This window comes from Rhea americana, unplaced genomic scaffold (genome assembly GCF_003343005.1).
Source record: "Rhea americana isolate MKP2758 unplaced genomic scaffold, rheAme1 scaffold_19, whole genome shotgun sequence".
Taxonomy (NCBI): domain Eukaryota; kingdom Metazoa; phylum Chordata; class Aves; order Rheiformes; family Rheidae; genus Rhea; species Rhea americana.
The window spans coordinates 4,202,809-4,227,265 of record NW_028186038.1 but is presented as its reverse complement, the minus strand read 5'-3'; the positions used below and the strand labels follow the sequence as shown (position 1 = coordinate 4,227,265).

The 24,457-nt window shown below is 44.3% G+C and overlaps 1 protein-coding gene across 6 annotated transcripts in view; it reads right to left on the bottom strand.

Annotated features, from left to right (window-relative positions):
* IQSEC1 (IQ motif and Sec7 domain ArfGEF 1) overlaps nt 1-24,457 on the bottom strand; it is a 329,122-nt gene that overhangs the window by 147,330 nt on the left and 157,335 nt on the right. For 4 of the 6 annotated variants that reach the window (XM_085302413.1, XM_085302414.1, XM_085302407.1 and 1 more), the window contains one exon: nt 6,554-6,598. The exons of the other annotated variants lie outside the window; for them this stretch is intronic. In XM_085302413.1, coding sequence (XP_085158539.1) covers nt 6,554-6,598 — 45 coding nt within the window. The remainder of the gene's footprint in view (nt 1-6,553; nt 6,599-24,457) is intronic. 6 annotated transcript variants of the gene reach the window in all.

The following is a 24,457-nucleotide window of genomic DNA, read 5'->3' as shown; positions in this document are numbered from 1 at the left end:
GATAAGGGCAGACTGCCAAGGGCAGCGAAAATAAAAGGGGTCCAAAACGCAATTTTCTGTCTTTTACGCAAGACAGGGGCCCGGTCGCCCCCTCGCCCCCCAAACCGAGCGGGGGCTGCTCTGCCGGGGTCCCCCAGCTCGCTGCAGCGGGACGCTCCAGGCAGGGGCTCACAGAGCAGCTGGCGCAGCACTTTGCAGGAGGTGCTGCTGGCACAAGAGAAGGATGTGGTAGCAGTGTGTCACTTTTTAGGCTTTTCTGGTGCAGTTAAAAAATGAAAACTAATATCCTATCGGAGATTGACTAATTCTCAGATTCAGTTTGCTGTTAAAACTGTTTTCCCAGAAGCTATGATTTGGGTATTATTTCTCATTTTGCTGAGTTTTTGTAAAAATCACTAATAGGATTAGGTATATTCTAAATATAGGTAAAAATAGCTAATAAATACCTGTATTTAGGATACAGCCTGCAAAAGTATCAAAGGAACATTGGAGTTTTTCAATAATACAAAAAAAATCAGAATCCAAAGAAATATTTAAAGGCAAAAATTCAGCCACTTGGGGACTTTTCTTTTTATTCATTTTTTTAAACACTGAAAGAAAAAAAGAAAAGAAAAAGAGCTAAAACCAAAACCAAACGGAACCCTAAAGCTTAACATGAGGCTCCTTTCCATGTAGACCTATCTAATTCCCTGAGTGCTGGGATAATAAGCTATATTTAGGGATCCCTCTGGTTTCTGGTTTTCCTCATCGTCACTGTTTCTGCTCAGGTATGTAAGTTCCTCGCAACTTCTTAGAAAACTGGTTTSTGTAAGCTTATTGAACTGCAGTTATAAATATATCTGAGTAAGAATCTGCAGTTTCATTAGTAGTGAAGTAAACACAAATAGACGAACTATACGCCTACATAACAGGATCCAAAAACACTCATGTCACACTTCAGTCTGGTACATACCTCCAAATACATTGCACAGCATAGGAGGAGCAGTGGAAATCACGGCCAGAACATGAGAAAACACCCATGGAGCTGGCATGAAGAGGCATGAACAAAACAGGCATTTGATTTGGGCCTTTTTAAAAAAAGAATTTCCTAAAGATCCTTTCTAAAATAACCACGGGTGTGTGTTTGAGCCCCATGTCTACTCACTGTGGTTTGCTGCCTGCTAGCAGTCCAGCTGCTGGCGGTGAAGCAGTTCCCACGAAACCAGGTTACAGCTCCCTTCGGAGGAGCAAGCCCCCAGCAGCGCAAAGTCCCACGAAAGCCCATTTCACTTACCGAGCTCACAGCGCCCTGGACTTTATTAGCGTGACAATTTTCAGGAAAGTAGCTGCCATCACACTACGGGAAAAAACTAATATTTAAATTTTCTTATCTAAAGCCTTCCCTGCCCACTTTTCATGCCTAGTATCAGTGCCTCTGGTGATGGTTTTCTGGAAGGAGAAAGGGTGCAGGAGGGGATGGGGCCACGATGCGGCCGCGGGGCCACCAGCCTCCGGGCTGCGTGGGGCTGCCGAGCCCCTTCCTCACACCATGTGGCCAAGAAAACAGTAACATTCATGACTTTTTCCTTTTATGCCCAAAAGTTGGCCAAAGAAAGAAAAGTTACCGCAGCGCTGCCCTGGGGAGAGGGAAGGCTTTTGCGGGGGAGCCGGCAGCGAGCGCTGCGGAGGGGCCGTGCAGGGCCGTGGCACCGCCACGCTCGCGAGGCACCGCCACGCATCTCCTCCGCAAACGAGTCCTCAGGAAGCTTCTCTTTCAGCCGATTATCTTGCAAAGCAATTTCTTTCTCTGTCATACTCTTTCCAGAAAAACTGCTGTTTATCACCTTAATTATCTGTTTCCAAATAGTGGACTTTCAGCGAGTAAAAGCTGTGTACCCATGAATTTCCTAACAACAACTCACACYGATTATACTGCACTCACTGCATGCAGAGAAAATGCTAATTAGGACCTTTGCAAATGAAAAGCACCATGTTCTCAACATGTTCTTCACTTTTACTTGTCCTTCTGAGGAAAAACAATAACAAAAAGTTAAGTTTCATCTCACGCTCACCCTGGATATAAAGCTAGTTCTTTCAGAAAAACATTTACCGCTACCTTTGGCTGAGGTTTCCTAGGCCTAACGAAGCAGTAAGTTCTGGATGTGCTACAGCTTCAGCGCTGTGGCCTAAGTGAGCGGTATGCTGAAAAATTCTACAGTCATTTATGGATTTACTGTGCAGAAGCAGTTCTGGCAGCAAAGTACTGAATGCTCTGACAAATCCTTCAAAAGCAGCCGTTAAAAAAGATGGCAAAATGAAAACATGTAGTACAACCGCCCCTTCAGGGATGGTTGTCTTGACAATCCACAAAGCAGCGAGGCTGAACTGAAGCAACCCATTGCATCTTGCATAAAAGAAACAGCTGGTTACAGTTAGTTGCATGCAGATTTCAAATCTCAAAAAAAAAAAAACAAAGCACAAAAATTGACTTGTCTAGCTACATAATCTGCAGTAGTAGAATTCACGTTATTTTAAGATTCATACTGATTTGGAAATCTATTCCCCCCTCAGTTATATGACAGTAACAAACCTAGATAATATTTTACCTGCCTGGTAAAAACGGTGCATCTGTCTCCTTAAGCAGGACCCAAGCATCCCAATGTGCAATACGAAATCTCCGCTCTCCCCCAGCCCCTCCGGGCGGCAGCGGGAGGTACCTCAGCAGCCACGCGCACACCTTGCTGCTGCCGGCGTGCGAGGTGTGCAGCGAGTGGGTCAGCAGAATGGGAAAGGGCAGCTGCTGCGCTAACCTGTGCGCATCACATTAAAAATTGGGGATTATATTCCTCAGAGCAAGCCAAGGTATCTATATAAAAATGGTGCTGGAAACGCAGGGTTTTGGGCGGCTGACCAGCCCCTGGAACAGCACGCAGCAGGCGTAAGGCACGGCTGCCGCCAGCGCGCGGCGGCACGCGCGGCTCGGCACACGGGTCCCTTCCTCGACACCGGCAAACAGCCTCTTCACGCAAGTCCGTGCGGAAACGTCCTCGGCTGCACGCGCAAACAGCGAGGAAGACTTTCCTGAGTCGAAGGTCCTGGCAAGAGGATCTCTCCCTGGCTCCTCTACGTGCTTCTGGGCACGGCCACTGAGTAACCCTTCCCACGGGGAAAGGGAGAGGGCGGCGGGGACGGTGCTCTCCCGCTTCGCAGCGCCATTGCGACGCCCCGGCACCCGGCTCGCGCGCTCCGCRGACGCGCGCGGGGAATCGAATCCCGCTCTCCTTACCGGGAGGGCAGCGCTGCTGCCTAGCGATGCTCCAGTAACTCCAACACATCTATTCTGCTTCAAGCAACTCTCAAACTCTTGAGAYTCCCCGCCCAGATGAATATGGATTGTCACTCGGTATTAGCCTTCATTTCAGGTTATTAAACCTCTAAGCCAAARTTTCATGAAATAAAACAGTTAGAAATTTCCTGTTCTCTCAACTCTGAGTATCTTTTCTGAATGTCTTTTCTCTAAATTCATAACACAAGCTGATCAACGATAGAAGACGACAGGCAGGTCAAGAATATCTTCAAAGCTTAAATACTTGAATTTCTGGAAAGTTGGGAACAGATCTGATTATATAGCACTCCAGAAGGCCAATATTAAGATTCAGATATTAGGGAAAAACATCTTTTCCAACAACAGCTGAAAGCTGATAGAGTCCAACTCAAAATATCCAGAACAAACATTGTGCATAGGATAAGAAAATTTGTGCAAAATATACATACATACACATGTGTGTACATATATATACACATGAATGCATACACAAATATACATATATATCTACACATGTGTGTATGYGTATGCATATACACACGTACACACACCTACAAATATGTATGTATGTATAGCGGCCAATGTGCACAGATTTTCAACTTCATACAGGACGCAGGCAGACTTCTCACAGTAGCCTTCATTCTTTTGGTCCTGTGTTTCCACCTGACCTCAAATACAATTTGAGAACCAACAAGATCACCAGTGCAGTCTAAATAAATCTAGTGCAGCCAAATGGACCTGTCTGGTGCGGAGTCTGCGTCTGACTGCAACTTGATACAAGAAGAAGCCTGGATGAGAATCTTCCAGAGCAGCTGAGAGCCAGAAGAGTGTTTCACAGAGGCCAAGCTCACCCTGCTGATGGGGACAGGAGTTTAGAAAATACCAACTSCCTGGCAGGATGCGGGATGGGGTCGAGTTAATTGGTACCTTCTATTTTATGGGTCACCCAGGGGCAAATTTGCTTAACAAATTAATGGGAACATGTTCAGTAACAAAGAGTCTTCTACTGTCTTTCCTTTCACTTGAAGCAAAGGCCTTCAAGATTGTTTACTCACAGCTCCAAAACAGGCTTATCTGAATCACAAGTCTAGATTTTACATGCTGTTTCTTCCAAAATTTTTGAACTCTAGGATAAATTCACTGTTTTAGCTGATATCACCTGAAAGTTCCTTTAACGTCTCTTATATGAGACATTGCGTCTCTTGCTTTAGTCAGGAGTTTCTAAATATCATAAAATTATTTCATTCATAGTTAAAGAGCAATATTTTTACAGCCTCATTTGGTTACTCCCTAGATATCATTTCACCCCAATCCTTAAAAATTAAAATGACAATGACTTTTGAAGTACAAATATATTTGTTTCCAAGTAAGTTTTTATAAAGATACTTCTGTGAAAAATACAAGTATTCAAGATCTGTATTTGCTTAGCAAATAACTGAACACAGAGGTTGTATAAAAATAAATGAGAAAAGGAGGACAATTTCAAAATCTCTAACAAAAGCTTACAGCTTTTTAAGAAAACCTTTGTAGAAGAAATACTACTAGAGTAGGAGCTATCATAAAGCTATTGTTTGAAGTACAAAGAGGATTCCCCAGCAGACTGTCTCTCTCTGTGCCAGGCTTAAGCAAGCAGCACAACRCACCCAAAGCAGGCTTGGGAGAGACCACGCTGCCCAGCTAAACACTTTCACTCTGGGCATTAGAAACTTTATTTCATGAGGCCGTACAGCAAAGGCAATGGCCTTGGTAATRGTAACACTCACAGGGTCTAATTTTATAAGCAATAATTTAAGAAAAAGAAAATATTCACATACTTCGATGACTCCATAGTATTTTATAATGATCCAAGCACCAGATTTTCTAGAAAATCTGTCTATTCAGTCACACTAAAGCTGTTCAAAGAATATTCCCTATTCCATTTTTCAAACAACATTATAACTCAGCCACTTCTTACTTCTATCCAAGTCTTCCTAATCTTCCTCACTGACACCCTCCCATGGGAAGAATTGCACCAGAAGGAAAAATATCGTAATAAAATCTGCTACTTTCACCAAGGTTTATGTAGCCAGGAATAAAGATTGTAGCAGTGCCTGCTGCTGGGAACTCTGTCCCAGAGAACAGCAGTCAGAAGCCAGCTCCGTGGCGTCCTCGCCAAAGCAAGGCTGCAGGAGCGGGGTAGCGGGCAGGCTGGGAGGCCAAAGCCGACGCTGTCTCCCGCGTTGCACCGCTGCGCAAACAGCGCGGCAGGCAGGCAGGAGGCTGGAGCAGAAGCACAGCCAGCCCTGCGCTGCCYGGCGCGGCTGCACCGACCTGGAGGCAGGGGTAGTGCCATACCGCAGGGCGTCCCACGAGCTTTTAGGGAATGATGATAAGGCATGCCCTTTACTTTCATGTGTTCATACACTTCAAATAACGGAAGATTGTTAATAGATAGAGTACCTTTAATTTGAATAGGGTTAAACAAAACAGGTCCTGCTAATGTTTTGTTCAGAAAAGGTTAAAACTACACAACGTGGAGGGGAAAAAAGAAAAAAGTCATCCTTAACACACACACCATCTCAAAAGGAAGACTCTTAGCAAAACAACTGTCAGTGTGATAGAAAGAGATTCTGCCCCAACTTAATCAAAGGAAGCAAGTGACTTTGATGCATTCTTTAATGTGCAACTATGGGAAGAAAACATGCAAGCTACTCATTTGATATCTAATATTAACTGTGTAGCATTTCCAAACCGAGTGATCAAAGGAAAGTCTCAGTCACTGCAGTCTTATATGACAGTATTCTCTGAAGTTTGCTTTTATCAAAATGCTGACCAATGTGTGTGTGGGGGAGATCAATGACATTTAGACATAGTCATCATTAATCTTCACTTAAAGCAGTATGAAACTGCTAGGGAACCCTCAGTGCAATCTAAGGTTACAAAACTTGGAGAGAGATTGACCATGTGCATACACAGACACATGCTATCTCYGTCCCTCACCTTCATGCTCATCTGAGAATTAATACACAGCATTTAAAGTTTGAAACAAATTTCAAGTTTGAAATTCTAGAAGAAGGAGAGCTATTCTTTCTCTCTCAAAAATAAAAACAAAAAATCCAAACCAAAAACCCCTCAAACACCCAACCAGTTGGTTGAAGCCTTTCTTGGTTCTGCATTATAAGCTTAAGGTATGTGACATACTGCTGATACAGAATAGAGGTCAGTTCTATTATTTCAAATTTATAATTAACGTCTATGTCATTACAGTACCTGASCGGATCAGTTGAGATGCTGCTTCGCGTTTCCAGTGAGGTCCTGAGATGGTAACAAAAGAATAAAATTGCAAAGTATTAAAACTATTCAAAAAACTTGTGTACATAAATGTCAAATGCTTTGCTTTACTCCCCTCCCTGCCTTTTTAATTGGCATTCTATAGTACCTAGCATGCCATTAAATATACTATGGACACTATTTAAAAAAGTAATATAATAGCAGAACACCACCAACAACAGCCATTTCCTATATACTGGAGTAAGGAAAATTGAASAAACATTTTTGCTCGACTAGTCAAAAATGCAATCAAGTTTCAATACTCCMAAAGCATTCTGCTCCCCCGACTCCCTGTATTTGTCATCTGCTAGTGAAGATACTTTGTTATACGAATGTTTTTCATGCAAGTTGTGCTGTGTGTACTATCACACTAAGCATTTCCAGAGCCTCTCCTCTCCTGGGCAGCCTGGCGCTGTGGCACCAGCAAACACCTGAATTGTTCAGCCTGACCCCATACACCGGAGTCTGTTGCTGAGCACAAACATCCCCGCACCGCGTTGCCACGCTGGAGCCAACGTGGGGTTTAGGTGTGCGCGCAGTTTCAAGACCCTGAAGGTCTCCCCACCTGCTGGGCCGCTGGCAAAGAGCAGCCCCGCGTACAAACCCGGCCGCGCTGGCGCAAAGACGGCGGCACGGGGCCGCTCGCGGGCCAGCGGCTCCTCCACCCGCAGCCCAGCCACCAAGCACAGCTCACATGGCTGCCTGGAACGGAGCTGGCAAAACGCTCCACGAGAGCGCCCTGTACACGATACAGAATTAAATTTTAGGGTGAAAAGAAAATTTTCCCCATAGGCTGTAGTAAAACATTAGCCAAARCCTAATAATAAAGACTCCAACATAATGTTAGAAATAATTTTAAACAGTAATTTTGTACTTATCCATTTATATTCCTTACATACAAATTGCCATAGATCAACTTTTGATCATGTAGTCATGAATGCATGTGGTCTGTGGAGGTTTATAAAATTAGCATCAGAATTCCATTAATTATATTTGCAGTGGGTATCAGTAAATTAGGTGTAAATCTTCTATTCCCAAGATTACTGGTGTGTTTGCAGAAATAAACAGGGTTGCGTGAACAGAGGAAGCTACAAAACACAGCGCACGCAAAAATTAGCTGTACAAGAAAGGAAAGAAACCATATTGTCCAAACAGCCTTGAATTAAAGATCAAACATAGCTTTAAAATAGCTTTTAAGAGGTTTTCCCACCCTGTAATTTGCTTCCAGCAGAGTTCAAGATTTGTGAATAGTGGTGAATTTTGAGGGGTGCCTCGCATGCGTTGGCTTGGTGCCCACGGTGAGCTTCACCATGGAAAGGGGTGAACCTCACCTACTGCTTAGCAGGTTTGTTCCTTCCACCGCCTGCCTGCGGGAGGCCAGCTTGCTCCCCAACCCGCCTCTTYGCCTTGCTTTTAACACTGATTTTGAAATCTTAACGGTTTTGGCCGTTGTTGCTATAAATAAGCCTTCACCAGGCTCAGGGGTTTTGGGCAGAGCAATGTGTGGTGCATAGAGGAAGCTGCTGATGAGCCTCCCTGGCTGGCACTGCATGGGCTGCAGCCTCAGTGTTGCTTTATATATATATGTGTGTATATATATATGTGTGTGTGTGTGTATATACACACATATATACATATATATACACACATACACGTGTGTGTGTGTGTGTATGTATGTATATGAAAACTATCTACATGATTTTTTTAAAAATAAATGCATAGGAAGAAAGCAGCATTCCCACCACAAAAACACCCATCTTGGGGCTGTCCAGGAACATGACTAAGGCTCTGCTCACTGAGATAATTCTCAGTCAAACTGAGAATTTTGCCCCGGTTGCCCCTAGGGGCAGCTCAGCRTGTTAGTAGTAACAGCGCTTACCCGCCTGGTAGCTGCGGTTAGAAAACCCCCAAACGCCGCTGCTCTAACCGATCCGGCCGCCGGCAAGGGCCGCGGGCCCGCGCTGCCGGCGGGCTCCCAGCCCGAGGCGCTCGGGGAGCGGCGCCCCGCGGCCGCAGCGCCCGCGAGCCAGGACGCTCCTCTGCGGAGAGGTCTGCCAACGGTCTTCTCAGGGGCGACCAAAATAGGGTCAAACACAGAAAGAGCTGCGTGAGCGGCACTCACGGGAAGAAACCTCTCTGGATGAGAGCCAYGGGACGAGTCACTACCGCCCAGGAGCAGGAAACCGGGAAATACCCTACCGGGGGGAATGTCCCCAGGCACAGGCTGCTGCTGCTGAGCCTTGAGCTGGGTCCGCACCCACACACCGCGCTTGCCCCCCCGGGAAATCACTGCAGCAGCCTGGCAACGGGGGAACGGAGGAAGGTTAATGGCCACGGAAAGAGGCAGCAGAGACAGGAAAGATTTAAGTTTAATATCTGTTGAAACATCTAGACTTAGAGTACAGAAAATTTGATAATTCTCATTGAGCTGACGGAATAATTTTTAGTACAATCCTTCCCCTTGTTTCTTTACATCTAAGATCCCATTTAAACCTTTTGGTTTCTTTCCAAACTTTGCTCAAAGATAGAAAGTTAACTTAAAACATAAAAATAACCCAAATCCTGAACACAGGGTCATTAAGCTACCCCAAATAAAACTCATTCCACACACAAAAAAAATAATTTTTCTTCTTTCTGCCTCAAGTAAAAGCATACAAAAGCCATTCTGTTTTAGGTTACCTCAAAGCAAGCTTTGGTTTTTAGGCCTTTTTTCAAATGAACAGAACTGGGGAAAAACATAGCACACAGCTCTAAAGAAAACCAGCAGGAAGGTCCATTTCTCCCCCCTCTTTATTCCTCAACGGGGCCCTGACTCAGTACTCTTGTTCATACAAATTCTTGACATTTTACTCATTGCCAAAACTGTAACTAAWCCTGGCACAACGGCTATACCTAACTGGATTATTTGAAGCCAACATAGTCTGCGTGAAGCTTGAAGAACAGACATAACAGGTAGCAGTAACAACCTCCTTCAAGGCCAAAATAATTCTGTAAATTACAGATTTATGTAATTCTGAATTAGAAATCTCCTTAGAACTTACATTGATTTCCCTTAGCTAGCATAAAAATTATAAAATAGCCTACTGCTTCAGAGTATTGGGTAGGAGAACTAACGCTGTCTAGACGCGCTACTCCGGAAAGCTGCACAACGAACAAACCCGAGCCCGCGGCGTTTCTGACACCASGCAAGTAGTATTTAAAATATCATATTCCAAAATGTTTTAGCAGGTTTAAGTGAGATGCTTAAGATCAGTTTCTTGGTATCTTGAATAATGATATACTCTGTTCTGAGGATGTTATTTTTTGTGATGAAAAAAGATACCGTTTTCTTATAAGCACAAAATCACTCTTTTTGAAAATTACCYCTGGGCCTGCATAAGAGGGTGTTCCTTAAGCCACACGGACACAGAAAAGAGAGACAATAAATGCCTTAATCAACAATCTGAAGTCTTGCTTTCTTCAGCTTTAACAGTAGAGAGAATATTATTGATTTGGGAGAGAGCATTGCAGGCAGAGACCTCAATTCAAATCGCTCTCTTTCTCAATACGGGCCAGTGGCACACTAAGCTATTAAGGTATTTTTAAGAGAGGTATCAGTGTGACCAGGGCAGCCACCGATAACAGCACCACACAGTAACTCCRTCCTTGCCGAGACCGGAGAAAGAGCAGACCCCGACAGGCGCTCCAGCAGGCCAGCCCCGGGGCTGCGCTACGAGCCCTCGCGCTCCCGGCCCAGCACGGCGCTACGCGCAGCTTCGCGCCACGCCGAGCGGACCAACGCGCGCGAGCCCGTCGGCGCTGCCGCCCCGCACGGCTGCGGCTGCCGCCCCGCACGGCTGCGGCTGCCGCCCCTCCAGGCGGGGCCCGGCCCCGCGGCCCCCGCGGCCCCCGCGGGAACGGCCTGCTCCCGCCAGCGCGGGCGGCTGCAGAGCCCCGACTGCTCCGTTCCGTTACCCAGAGGGCGAACGAGACCGCAGCACTGCGTATCCTAATGCTGCCAGAGGCTACAAGGACCTACGTATCATGATCACACATCGTAGGAACACCAAGAAAGGAAGAAATTCCAGCACAAGAAAAGCCCCAGTGTCCTTCACCTGACGTGGAAATGCACCACGGTGGCAGATTTTGGGATTTGATCCAAATAAAATTACATATAAACATACCCTCTTCAGTTAAGAAGTGAAACCCTCTGGAAACAAAGATATGCTGTCTGCAAATGACAGCTTGGAGCGTGCACGTATAGGGAAAAGGCAAAGTTCAGAGCTCCACCCTGCCTTCGACAGGCTCTAACAACTACAGACAGGACTGCACACAGCATCTTTTTAACATTCAGCAAAGGAAACCTGCAAAATATATTAAATATTTAAGATACTGTGCTAGATATTGCTCAGTGATTAATTGCTGCTTCTCAATGTCTCTGTACAGATACRAATTCCTATTAAACCAGCTGCACACAAAAGAAACGAGCAGTGTTAGAAAGCTCCGATGCTGCGATACTCCACACGCTCACTTACAAAGGCGACCCAAATTATTTCTCGGTATTCCAAAGTGCAGGTTCATTAAATGCAAATATTTACCCTTCGGGGGCAGGGGGTGCCTTCCTAATGCTGTACTTCCAACAACACACAGCAACTGCAGCACCTTGTCTTTAGCTCGCGGCCCTGCGACTTAGGCCTAAAAGCACCCACGTTATCACGACAGTACTTAAAACGCGCAGAGCTACAGCCGGGGAGAGGCCGGGGAGGGAAGGCAGCTGCACCTCCCGCCCCTCGSGCGCGCGGCGCTCCGGCCCAGCTCCAGCGCGCTCTCTCAGCCGAGCGCAGCCGGGCGCAGGCACGGGCCCGGCCACGGGGGACGGGACGCCGCGCTCCCGGGTGCTGGGGAAGAGCCGGAGCCGGCAGGGCCGGCTGCCCAGCAAACCGAGCTGCAGGAAATTCTGCTTTGAATATCAGGGATCAGAAAGTAACAAGGAGATCAGGCTCCACCCTGAAATTAAGAGGAAGCCGATGCCACTACGGCTGACAGCTCCGACACAATGTTTGCCTGGATGAAGCGCCATTTAGCAGGCAAGCAGCTGTGTCCTGCACTAATTAGTGCAATGCAAGTGAATGTAGCTATCTTAGGAAATTGAGGCAGACTAGTACAACCGCCTGCTTGTCCTGCTCCTGCACGTTCCCCTAGGCACGGCCCTGGCCCTGCGGGACCCTCGCTCTGCTGCTGCAGCACGACTCCCTTCTGCCCCAGTTCTCAGCAGCTCGTTACTCTGTGGGGGGAAATACGGCGAGATTTTAAAAAACGAGCATATTAAAAGCAGAAGCTAGGAATCTAATAATGCTTCTGGTAGCTACACTTCTCTTTGGGTCTGCCTCACAAAACCTGTCTCACAGTAGCCTGTCTGAACCGCAGAGCTACAGAAGCACAACAGTCCTCCTCCGCCCAGGCCCCCAGCAGGGCACGGGTACCACAGATTTAAGCATTACTCTACCGAGATTAGTCATTGGAGCAAAAACTTACACAAGCTGAAAATATGGTTCAATTAAACCTTTTTTTTTAAAAAAAATATATATATATATACACACAATTTAATAGCATTTCTGACATAACTGGTTCTGGTCACCTATRAAAAGTTAGCACTAAGAAGGAGTGTTAAAGAACACCCTTGGAACAGTTCTCCTTTTTACTCTCCCTTCCCATACATTGTGCTCTGAGCATTTTAATGAACCATTCARACAAGAAAGCACTTAAATACGTGCTTAACGTTGCCCTAAGGAATAAAAAGCTTCCCTCAGTCGGGGCTTGAATGACTTGGCAAATTCCCGAGAGCAGAGTTCAGTGGAGTTTGCTGGTATAGAGGTTTTGCCCAGCTTTCAGCTGGGAAGTCCATCACACTTCCTACCCTTACAAAGGGCAGCTCGCTTCCCAAGGCCTCTAACAGCTAAAGCTGGATTACGAATCTAAGCCCAGATAACTAACTGTTGAGAAAAGCAACGGACTGATAAAAGCTTTCTCCTGGAACTTTTCCAGGTATCACACAGCTAAATGACTGAAAGATTTGCCTCAAAGGAAGGAACACAGCAGAGAGAAACAAAAGCTTTAAGACAGACTTGCAGGACAACTTGACACACTGGAAACTTAACGGAGTTTGTTTTGCACTGCATATAAGCAAAAGGCACAAGCTTTCCTTTATTTTTCCTCCTTTAGGATGAGCCTTTTGCATCAAAGTTCCTATCATAATTTAAGGAATCTGCAAAGGCCAACACAGAAGCATATCCAAGCACTCACTTTTATGACATTCTTTCCAAACTAAAATATAATCATGGTACCTCAAATAGTTTGAAATTGGATAAGAAAAGCAATACCTAGGTACCAACCATTCCATCACAAACCTAAAAGTCATCCAGAAATGCTCAAATTAGGAAGCTCTTTAGCTATATATCTTATTATTATCATTATTTAAAACAAAGTTGGGGCCTGCATACTAGAGCTAACCTGTGACAGAGTAATGATGYGGTGATTTGGGGAAGCTACCTTTCTGACAAATACTCTAATTCAAATTTTGTAGTAAGGCATCGTATAGTGAAAGATATTGTTCAAATCTTAATTTTGAGAGAATCTCTATATTTATTCCTGCAAAAATTTTTAAAGGTTCAGGAGCCTGCCAGTCAAGACTCTTCGCTACTGTCTTAGGAAGTTGAAGAGCTCAGTAACTGCGCATGCCTCCTGTTTAGGCACTCAACTTGGGATGCCTCCATCCAGCTTTTCCCAAGGAGCTGCAAGTCCCCTGGCCCTTAAAGAACAAACCTCCCTCTCCCTTCAAAGAACCATCCTGATGTCAATAAACAGTTAAAAATTTATCATCTATCGAACATCTAATCAGCGCTGTTATTCAAGGTGGTATCTTGCCAGAGGAATTGTTTTTGTATTAAACTACTGCAGCAAAGTGATTTCAGGTTTAGTTAGAAATAAACCCCATCACTTAAACCACAATTATTCCCAGTTACATGAAGGTCAGATGTTTATAACGAAGCTCCACTGCCACTTGCAGCTCAAATTTAGAATGATAAAAACAAAACAAACCCATACATGTATCACAGGGATTGAGGTTTTCCAAAGAAAGAAGAGATAGTGCATTGCTAATATCAGCAGCCAATTGTATATAATTCAATTTACAGACATTAAAGTTTACAAATCTATGTTTAATTCTTTGCAAGGCAAATGTCCAGGATGCTAATGTAATCTGAGAACTAAAATGTTTGAAAATGTCTTGCTCAATAATATGGCTGAAAATTTGCTCTCCATTAAAAATTCTGATTTGTGCCTACCATGGTCAGACGTGGATATTTTCCCTTTTTTGTTTGAGAACCAAACAAAATGATGATTCTCAAAACAATGTTTATCACATATCTGAAAACACTTTAACATTATGCGCTAAGTCTCTTAACTTCTGCAAATTATGCACTTTGAGAGTGTTAGGCTGGTTGCTAACCTTTCTGTGCGACCGCTCACCTGCAGCGTAAGCAGCACCATGCCATTGATGGGGAGAAGCACAGAAGCTTCAGGAGAGATGCAAGGACACTTTGCACAAGCTGCCACACACATCTCCAAGTATGACAAAGTCCCAAATACTGCCAGTATCCCTGCAAAGTATTCAAGATCACGTGAAGAATAATGGAAAGCAAAGGCTGTTGAGCAAATCTAAAATGGATTCGTAGTTTTAAACTGGTGCTTGAATATTGTATGTCCCTTTGCAAGCTATACTGTTGCTGTCCTTGTACATCAGCTACCATGAGCTTCACACAAGAGTGACACAGTGAAGTAAAAAAGAAAAGAAAAACTGAAATACATACTGTATCCCAAGAGCACAGASACTTAAAGACTTCATCCTTTAAGATACGCAGGCCATTTCTGTTGGGTGTATACTTCACAGGTAGTTAAGCACTTCACGCTTACAGACAGATCAAGGCCTAGAAGACGCGTTGGCTTGGAGCAGTACGTGGCTGCTGTGCCGCAGAGGCAGCCCAATGGCACTCGAACCCCGCTTTCACACAGGTCTGGGGAGTAACCACTTGCTCCTGGTGCTGGCATGAGCCGGTTTGGCCCCCCTCCCACCCCGTTCGCTCGGCGGCAGCAGCGCCGGCAGCCGAAGCCTGTGCATCTCCCACCTACGACCGCAGGGTGCAGGCACCTCCCCGCTTAACGGCAGGCCGAGCAGCTTGCATAGGGCACCTGCTTTCATACATACAGAAGAACAGAAGGCTTAAAGAGAAACCTTATTCTCCTGTACAGAGCTGCAAGAGCCACTGCCTGTGCTGCTGGAATCTATTTTTATTTCCTATCATGATAGGAAATAAAAAAAAGCTATTTGTTCCTGTAGCTGGCCAGGAACATCATTACTACAGTTTAAGAATTCATGTGACTTTCAGCCTCTTTCAGTAGATTCACTTGCAGTCAAATCATGACTTTTTCTTCTCTTTTTTTTTCTTTCTCCTGTGTGTCATTTTTTCTTTAACTAGTATCAGACAAGAAGCAGTAGATTACTAAGAAAACCTAAGAATCAATGTGCAGAACCTTTTATTTTCCAGGAAGTATAACAAATTATACAAGTTAAGTAGATTCAGACTTGTGACCAATGCACTGTTTCCCTGTTAGTCACTAAAGTTGAATCTATTATATTTCAGAGATGATAAAATTAAAAAGACAGAAAAGCTGCATAGTCAATCCAATGATTTACATTGGAGCGAGTTTCTTGCTTTCTCAGTCTGTCACAAGATGACATTTCTTTTAAATATCTGAATGCTACACAGCCATAGTAAGCATTTTACTAGATCAGTTCCCACTGTTTGGCTACAGACCTACTGACTTGAAAATGGGGTTAGATGTTTTTCTTTTTATTTTTTTAAAAAAACAACATTGTTTTCTGGAAGAAAAGGCTTACATATGTAAGGTATGAAGTACACGCCAGCAAACTGTTCCAGCATCTGAAAACAAGCACAACTGGAGCTACATCAGCATGTCTGTGGCAAAATAATAAAGAGGGGTTAGTCATGGGCACGCTGGAGGTCGCAGCGCAGCCTAACCCCCAGAAAGAGAGCATGGCTTTTCAGCTAACTACACGTTAAATTTAATGGGTGTGCTGCATGAATGTACGGAGGCACATTGATTTTTAAACATGCAGCAGGAGTTGGAGCAGCCGGTCCCGTAACAAGAGGGACCCGCAGGCGCCCGGCTGGGTTCTGCTGGCAGCAGCCACCACCACGAGCCAGGGCTTCTGCACCAGCCCGCGGGCTGCTCGCAGGCGGCGCACGTCCAGCGTTTGGGACTCCAAGCTTTAGGAGTTTATTTGTCCGCTCTGGTATTTTATAACATACATAATTTAATTGAATCTCTTGCGATAATTTTCGCTACACACTGACTTTTCATAACAAAAGGAGCCAGTTGAAACCGCAGTAGGATGACTGCATGCTTCACATAACCACAGAGTCTGAAAATGATTGCCATATTCCCTCTAAGGTCCAAGCAGTATTTACAGCCGCTCGGTCTGGGGCGTTTCTGCACCCGCGGGAACAGGAGCGGTTGCAATGTAAACGCAGCACGCACACTACACTGTGCCACACGGGGCCGTCTGAGAAGGCCCCGGCCCTGACGGCCAAACGGATGCAGCTGTGCACGGGGCTTGGGGAACAACCGTACCAGAGAAACCTCTGTAGAAGGGTTTCGCTTGTATGAGGCGCACAGATTACAGACACGCTGTGAAATCGTTTTTAAAAAAACATCAAAACACAAAGAATACAGAAAGAAAAAGTCAAAATATCTAATGACAGCACTATTGCTTCCCCACCTTTCAATTTCATATTTATTATCCAAACACCAGTATACCATTTAACTTTCAGTACCAGAAAATTGGATGAAACAGATGACCGGCGGGAGCTTAAACATCTGGCATTTCAACTTGCAAGCACGGCTACAGCAGCAACTGCTTCCATCCTCAGGTCCAGCCACCACAGCTCTAGTTTTCTCCCTACCCAAAGGTTTCTCAGAAGCAGCATCTCACATGGAGACTACTCATTATAACATTTGCCTCCCACATTTTCTTGTTCACAGCTAAGCTAAAAGTGGACTTTCTGAAAATGGACTAAGTTTTGTTGCTGTGAAAGAGAAACGAAACATGAAACCAAAGCTCAGGATTCAGTTAGCCTCATCCAAAGCACATCCAAACAGCAGGCGTCCTGCTGTTCTCCGTATACACCTAAACCTTTGCCTCCCTGTTTGCTCTTTGAGTATCCTGCAGTCTTTGATGAAAATATGTTAAATCAGTTGACCAATCCATGTCACTCAATCTCTTTTATTATCATTGTTTTTAAAAAGCACTGCCTTGGTGCACTGAAGTGATACAAATCTAAGCAGCCAAGTTGTGAGGAGGAGGGGAAGGCACGACAGCCAAACCACCACTGTTCACTTCTTACCTGGAACCCCATAGCAACACCAACTTAAATATATTTTCACTGATCTCCCTTAAAATTATTATGAAAGGTTATTTTTATTCTTCATTTTTGGAAAGGTCTGATTATAAATCAGAAAGTGCATCTTTGGGCTTCAGAAGAGCTAACCCCACTTGGAGAGCACCTCAGTTTAATGCCGAATCCTGGAGCCGCCAGCAGCGATCTCATCACTTCCCCGGCCAGCTGATACCRGCAGGCGCAGCTGAGAGCTCACCCGCGACCGAAGAACAAAGCTGAGCAGAGCGGCTTTCATCAGACGCCTCGTGGCCAGCAAGCAAGCAAACTTGTTCGTCAGAAACAGCTGCTACATCTAAGAGATTAAGCAGTGCGCTAGTCACCCATCCTCTCCACTGTCAGCCTATATGTTACCTGACTAATAATACAGCTTGTAGGATTACAAAATAAAACTACTTAAGTAACATTTCCTGACTGAGACTAATTATCTGTATTACAGCAGCCTCTGGCAAAGTCTTCTCATAAAATATCTATTACAATTAATTGAATTCTCCATAAAGACCTATTTAATTGAGGAGGAGATTTCAATTCTATCCAATTTTCAGGTGTGAAAGAAGATAGAAGATATTCAGAGGTGAATGAACTAGGATAATGTCTTTYGGAAGCATGTTTACATTAAAGGATTATAATCTGGGTTGATACGTGTCCAACAGAGAAAGCCAGTGATTCAAGAGCATACAAATAATACCCAAAAGAAAAAATAAGTAACTAATGAGTGCAAAAACAAAGCACTTGCTTAAATACTATAAAGGGACTTTTTTTTTTCCATGAGAGCCCATACCTCGTGTACAAGTTTTCACTTGACCGTAGAAAACAACAAACATAACTGTAKGAAGAAACAGGAAACATCAGGGACTCCAGCTTCCCAGCTCCCTCAGCAAATACCAGCAATYTTGCAACTTCTAAGATTCAATCCCCAGCTCTTTCAAGGGAAAACAGCAACACCCATGCTTTGCAGAAGTGACCACAGCACAGTACATTAATTGCAGATGAAACTGGTCACTCATCATGAAGAAGAAAGCCAAAAAACCCAGCATCTTTGCAACCTCCTACTCAGATTAGGATTTTTACCAGGTACCAGTCTTCAGCRTGTACCCATGCCTTTGCTACATGCTCTTCCTCAGCGGACCTGGGGGGAGGCCAGCGGCAGCTCGACCCTGCGACATGCACGGGGCGCTCAGCAGCAGAGAGCAGGAGGCTGAACTTGATGCAAACATAACCAGGCAAAATGCGGTGAAGTCATTAAATGCTGTTTCTCCTTGTGGACTGACTAAATGCAATTCTGTCTCCTATTTGTCCATCAACTTTTGTCAGCTCCTGAGAGCACGTGATCTTCTGCCGACACCAGCTGAGGACTGTCCCCGACRGTGGCAAGCTCGCTGCCCCGATCGTGGCCAGGGACCGCCAGGCACCCGCCAGTCCCTGCCAGAACGGCAGGCAGGACCCTCARCACCGGGAAAAGCCGGAGTCACATCCAGCGGCCACAGATGATCCAGGCTGGCTGGGCAGCTGGGCTTGCTCACAGATCCCCACCCAGCCCCAGCAGCTGCTCTGCACAGCTTATGAAGTTAAAAGAACACATAAARCAACTTTTTCTATAATGTGAAGGTGACAAGGCCAAATGCCCTGAAAATACAGGCCTGATACACTTAACTGAATTACTATAATTAATTCAGCACAGCACAGCAGTACAACCAGAGGTTTTGCTGCATTGACTAGAGATACCTATCTAGTAGAGTTGTAATTATGTTTCAGGCRAACCTTTTGTATTAACTATCAACTTCTTCACTTTAAAACCTACATGACAACTCCCGTGGCTTTGCTCCTTGCCGAAATCTAGTGGAGCCTCGGAGAAGCACCACAGATGTATGCCTGCCCTCTTCGTGCGCGCTTCCTGCCAGCTGGCAGGCACTGACAGGAGGGCGGCTGATCTTTGCTCCTGCCCCGTGTGGCCGTTCGTATACAGTTATCAAACACACGCACTTTCTTCAGCACAAGTTCTACAATAAAACTTGAGAGACAAACAGAATTATACAAGCAGATTCAATGTCTTGGTCAGAACACGGTAACAGAACCGACTGCAGGACATGCTGGTGTATACACTATTTAGCCAGTCCACCTAACCAAATGCTTCTCTCCATATCTCTAGTATTAATAGCATGTAAAGATAAATATAATTTAACAGATATGGCCTCCTCTTTTGTTTTTAGCCACAGTTTCAGCTGGTAATAAAACAGGCCAGATCTACCATAAATCTACGATTTACTTGCTGAGAAAGCTTGGAAACAGACTGCACTGGAGCTCCCTCTAGCCACCATTTCAGGAACTACCCAATTGCTAAGATAACTAAAACTCAAGCAAACGAAAAACCGACCCGWGCCTCCAGAAACCCTTCCCTTACAGTTCTGTGGCAACCCTCGCTCGTGGCAGCATGAGGGAGGCCGCCCTGCCGCTGCTGCTCGGGCAGACCTTTCCTAGTCCACGTCCCGGGATCAGAAGGGTCCGGCCAGCGCCGCCTCGGCGACGCGCCCGGCCCGGGGGCTGCACCTCGGCCCTCCGCTTGGCAAAGCGAGGGGCTGCGGCGCTGCAACGGCAACGCTGGCTGCCCCTTCGGCACGGGGCGCAGGGCGGCCGAGGCCCCCGCGGCTACCTCAAAACGCGACGTTACCGCCTGCCCTCTGCTCAGCCGACACGCTCCCCAAGCGAGCGATCCCCAGGCGTCAGTGCAAGCAAGGCGCCTCCTCAGCCAGAAACCACACACAGTTCACACTCTTCACAAACCCCGAGTTACWTGAAACGGTGGCAATTTATATTCAACCAGGCAGCCAGTGGAACAGCCCAGGGAAAATGTTAAAAGCTTGATTTGAGTCACTGCTAAGATCCACACCCCAACACATTTTCCATGGGCCTATTCCTTCTCCTCACGTTATAAAGCATTGTGATTCACAGAGCTATTTTTAAGTCTACCTCAGGAGAGGAGTCTCGAATTTATCACGGCTGACCTGCTCCCTGCTCCATCTAGCAGGCCCCAAAATCCAGGCCGTTCAGCCGCAGAGGCGGCGCGCGGGCTGCCCGCAGCTTCCCGGCTGCGGGCAGGGGCATGGAGTGGGACCGCACGAGCAGCCAACGGCCACGCAAAGGAAATTTCAGAAGAAAAACAAAAAAAACTCATTCTCAACAGATGCACGTGCGCAGGGGCCAAAGGAGAAGTTTGCTGACTCAGCTCTCCCAAAGCAGCAGCCTGTCTTCAGCCCCTTGAGTTCATGCATGAGGCAATCTGGTCTACAAGAAAAATGTCATTTCTATGCCACCTTCTGCATCAAAATGATAAATAGAAGATAATTTTCACTTTTGACTGAGAACAATTGTAAAAACATGTAGAAATCAGGAGCAAAGTGGATTTTTCCCCTGCTGCCTTTCTCTTCTGTTTTATAATAATGAACATTATATAGCTTATCTACTTTTAAAATCTGGTTAGCTAAAAAAAAAGACTCCCTACTAGTTTCCAGTACTAAATTCTTAAATTCACAGCATGTTTTATTTAGCCAGCCATGACATTCACTTCTTCATTTCTGASTTCCACAGCACCAGGCAAGGTCAGCTTCTCTCTGTGGTCCCTGCAGAATAAACGCCATGATCTGATGATACGATGGACACCAACTCAAATTGCTTCAAGTGCTGGCAACTTAGAATGACACTACTTTCCCTTCACTGGAAAACCAGCAGACAAGACAACCACTCATAGGATCCTCTGTTACAGCTAGTGGTACTGATCAGCCTCTGACTGCATTTTCTCCTGAGCCACATTATTAACTATAGCCACATTCAGAATAATCAGTTCTCTTCTCCTCCAGGCAAAAGGGCTGGCACTTGGAGTTTGGGGGTTTAATTTTTATTTTTAAGCACTGGTCTTGCTTCTTGGTTCGCTTTTCCACAAATAAAAGGTACTTATTAAAAGATTGGACAAATCTTAGCTTATAGAAGAGAATAATTACAGTGCTTCAATTCACAGCTTCACTGTGGAGAGAGGTAATTATTGTTTGCATTTGGGAGGGAGATAAGCAAGTCTAAATAACAGAAAATCCTACTGTTTCTATCTGTGGATAGCAACACAGGAACTCTTGCTTATTTAATGATAGCAGGAAAAGACTAAGAAATTGTTAGCAACATTCACACATTTCAATGTTTTACCCCGCTCTGTAAATACGAGAACACTTCCAAAGGTGAATTCAACAGAAGTAGTAATCTACTAAACAATTCTTTATGTAGAAATTGCAAATTTTAGAGCAAAAATGAACAGCCATCACATGTCTTGTAAAACCAAGTGACTGAGGACCACATGAAACTAAGGTRCATTCAGCACCAAATAAAAGCAGCAACCACATACGGGTTACAGTCTGCGCAGTCAGTTAGGGGCAGTAGACCATCTCTTACAAAAACATGAAGAAAGACTAGCCTTCAAGCAAATTCTTCCTTTGGCCTCAGACACCTAAGGCAAGCATAAGAAAACATTTAAAGGTATAATACTGGGACATGACCAAGAAATAGCAGACCAGTCTAACTGAAAAGCAAATAGCCTATATTCTGTTTTTCACACAGATTCCTTCAGGGTCATAGCCAAAAACATGATACAAGATGAGAATGATYTTCATGTTACCTTCTCTGTTCTTCCATCCTTGATCCTTGAACCCTTTTATCCAATSCTGAAAGTCACATATAACTACAAATAACCACCAGCTTTTCACCCTATTCCCAACCATCTCTGCCTTTGCATGCGCTCCAGACAGTTTGGAGTAATATTTTAACTTATGATAACAGCAGACTTACCATCAAAACAGCTTTTCTTTAATTTTGTTTCCTTGTTAACTTCAGGCTAGTAAGTACAACTTTATAGAAATTCTATTTCCTGGTATATCTGCTTGTGCTGTTTAAGTTTAGAAGATCCAACCAGTAGAAAATTTCCAGTTGTTTTAGAGCTACAAGATGTGTCTAGAGAGATGCAATCAAAGCTGCGCCTTTTGGGCAATAACAACTCTGACTCTATTCTTAGACACACATGGACAGACATGTTCGCTTTTATCTGGTTGGAGTTAGAGGGCCATTCAATTACAACACAACCTTGATGACAATCTTGTGCACAGCTTAGAGAAAAGTATTTAGGTACCCACAATAGATAAGCAATCGTCTTGTACCTTTGCTAATGTCTAAAGGCTTTCAAAAGCATAGGCAAACAAAATTAGAAGACAGATATCAAAATAGACATTAAAAAACATACCATTCACTGCTAAAGATATGCTGTGACAACTTAAACCTGCTGGTTCCTTGTAACAGTTGAGAAACAGAGAAGGAATAGTTAAATATAATCTCCATATAATAACATTCCTAAAATGTGGTGTTCATGTTCGCTCAACCTTGAAACAAACATTTACAACTGTTAGCAGAAAAAGCTTAACCTAAAACAGATAAGAGACATCTCTGCCATGATCTCCTCCCAGCATTCAAGACAGAAACCAAATTAGTTTGTACCCTTAACAGCAGATGACCATGTACAGTAACAAAATGTACAGCAGACAAAGACTTATGGTACTGTTTATTTTAGTTCAAAATAAATTGTGTATTTTATGTATTTGTTTACAGTTTTGTGTGTTTTAAATCCTGGACACAAGGAAGAGCTGTAGAAAGTTGAAGAGCATGGAGAGGAGGTTATCAAGAACCAATGAAAAAATTTACAGCTGCGCCATTCTGCGTAACTTAACTGAACCAGAATTTTAGGGCATCCATGCAAGCGCCAGTCCCATACACACCAGTGAGAGGAGAGGAGAGATGGACTATACAGATGTGGCACTGACTGCCCACTGAGCGACCCACAGCTTCTCTGTTATCTTGAAGATGGACTACTAGACCCCGAAGGYGGACAGCAGAACTGGTGAAGAACATTATCTTCCCTGCCAAGAAGAAGGGGGCAAGGAAAAAAAAAAGAAAAGACAGAGGAACAGAATCACAGGGAATAGCATTAGGAAAGTTAAGTTTGGTTTTTTTGTTTGTTTGTTTGTTTTTTAATCCACATAGTACAATTTGTTTCTAAGTACCAACTAATAACCCATTTCAATCTCAGAGACTGGACTTTCAATGCAATGAAGAACAACCAWATTATCTCAGGCCTACATTTACAGTTGAGGCAAAAGCTGTTTCAAAATGTCTATCTACTTTTGAAAGAATAACTTCTATTTCTCCCATAAGTAAAATTACATATCCAGCCTGCTGGTTCCTTTATTATTAACATGTTTAAGGATTTTCACAGCACACATTTGACTGAAAATGCAGCATTACCATTCTGCTGATGATTTACATACAGAAGTACTATGGATTAATAAAGCTACATTTCCCCCACCCCTCCCCACACACACATTTTAAGGCAGGCACAAGTCTCTCTTCAGAGTTGCCAGCATCATGACAGTGGCTGCAAGCCAGCAGGCATGGAGACCACCAGAGAAACCAATGGGAATACCTACATCTGTAATGCTATAATGCGCTTTATGGAAGATGGAGGACATCTGACTTAGCAGGAAGCTTGTGGGATGTCACGTCTTTATCAGTAAAACACTTGTGAGCAGTCATTTCCTTTAAACTGAAAAGCAAGCTAAAGGAGGAGGATGGAAAGGAACACAATGAAGAAAAAAAAAAYATGAAAATCCAAAACAAAATAGATTTCATGATATTTTGCCARCTTTTGATCATTTTCAAGCAGCTTGCTGTGTGTCACAGTATTCCATTTTTGAATTACTAGATCATATATGCACCAAGTGGAAAAATGTATTATTATAAACATGCCAGCTTTCTTTGCCATAGGGTAGTTTGAACACAGRTGCCTTACATAATCATCTGAATCTTATACTGACTTATCACAGCRTACACGATATGGCCAAAGTTTGGACCCATTTGCTTTGTTCCTCTTGAAAACCAGGATAACTAAGAACAGTATGGTGACTGGTCTGAACTATCCCACTTTTACTCCTTTGCTTGCTTTGAAGAAGGCTCATCATGCTGTTAAATCACTGCGTATTGTAAAGAGAGACTGCAGTGCTCAAGTGTTAAACTCTACAGCTAGCAAATTGTTAATAAGCTCATAACTGAGAGYAAATTCAATTAGAAATAAAATTCCTATTCAAACCTTTTCCCCGAAAGAGTCATATTGACAATAAACTATAAATAAAATGTTTTCATATCAACAATACAAAGAATTCTGCAGCAGAGCTGCTGGAGCTACAGCTCTGTCTCTGACAAATCACTGACTGGGAAGCCACCAGAGGACGGAAGAGTCAGCTCCGTC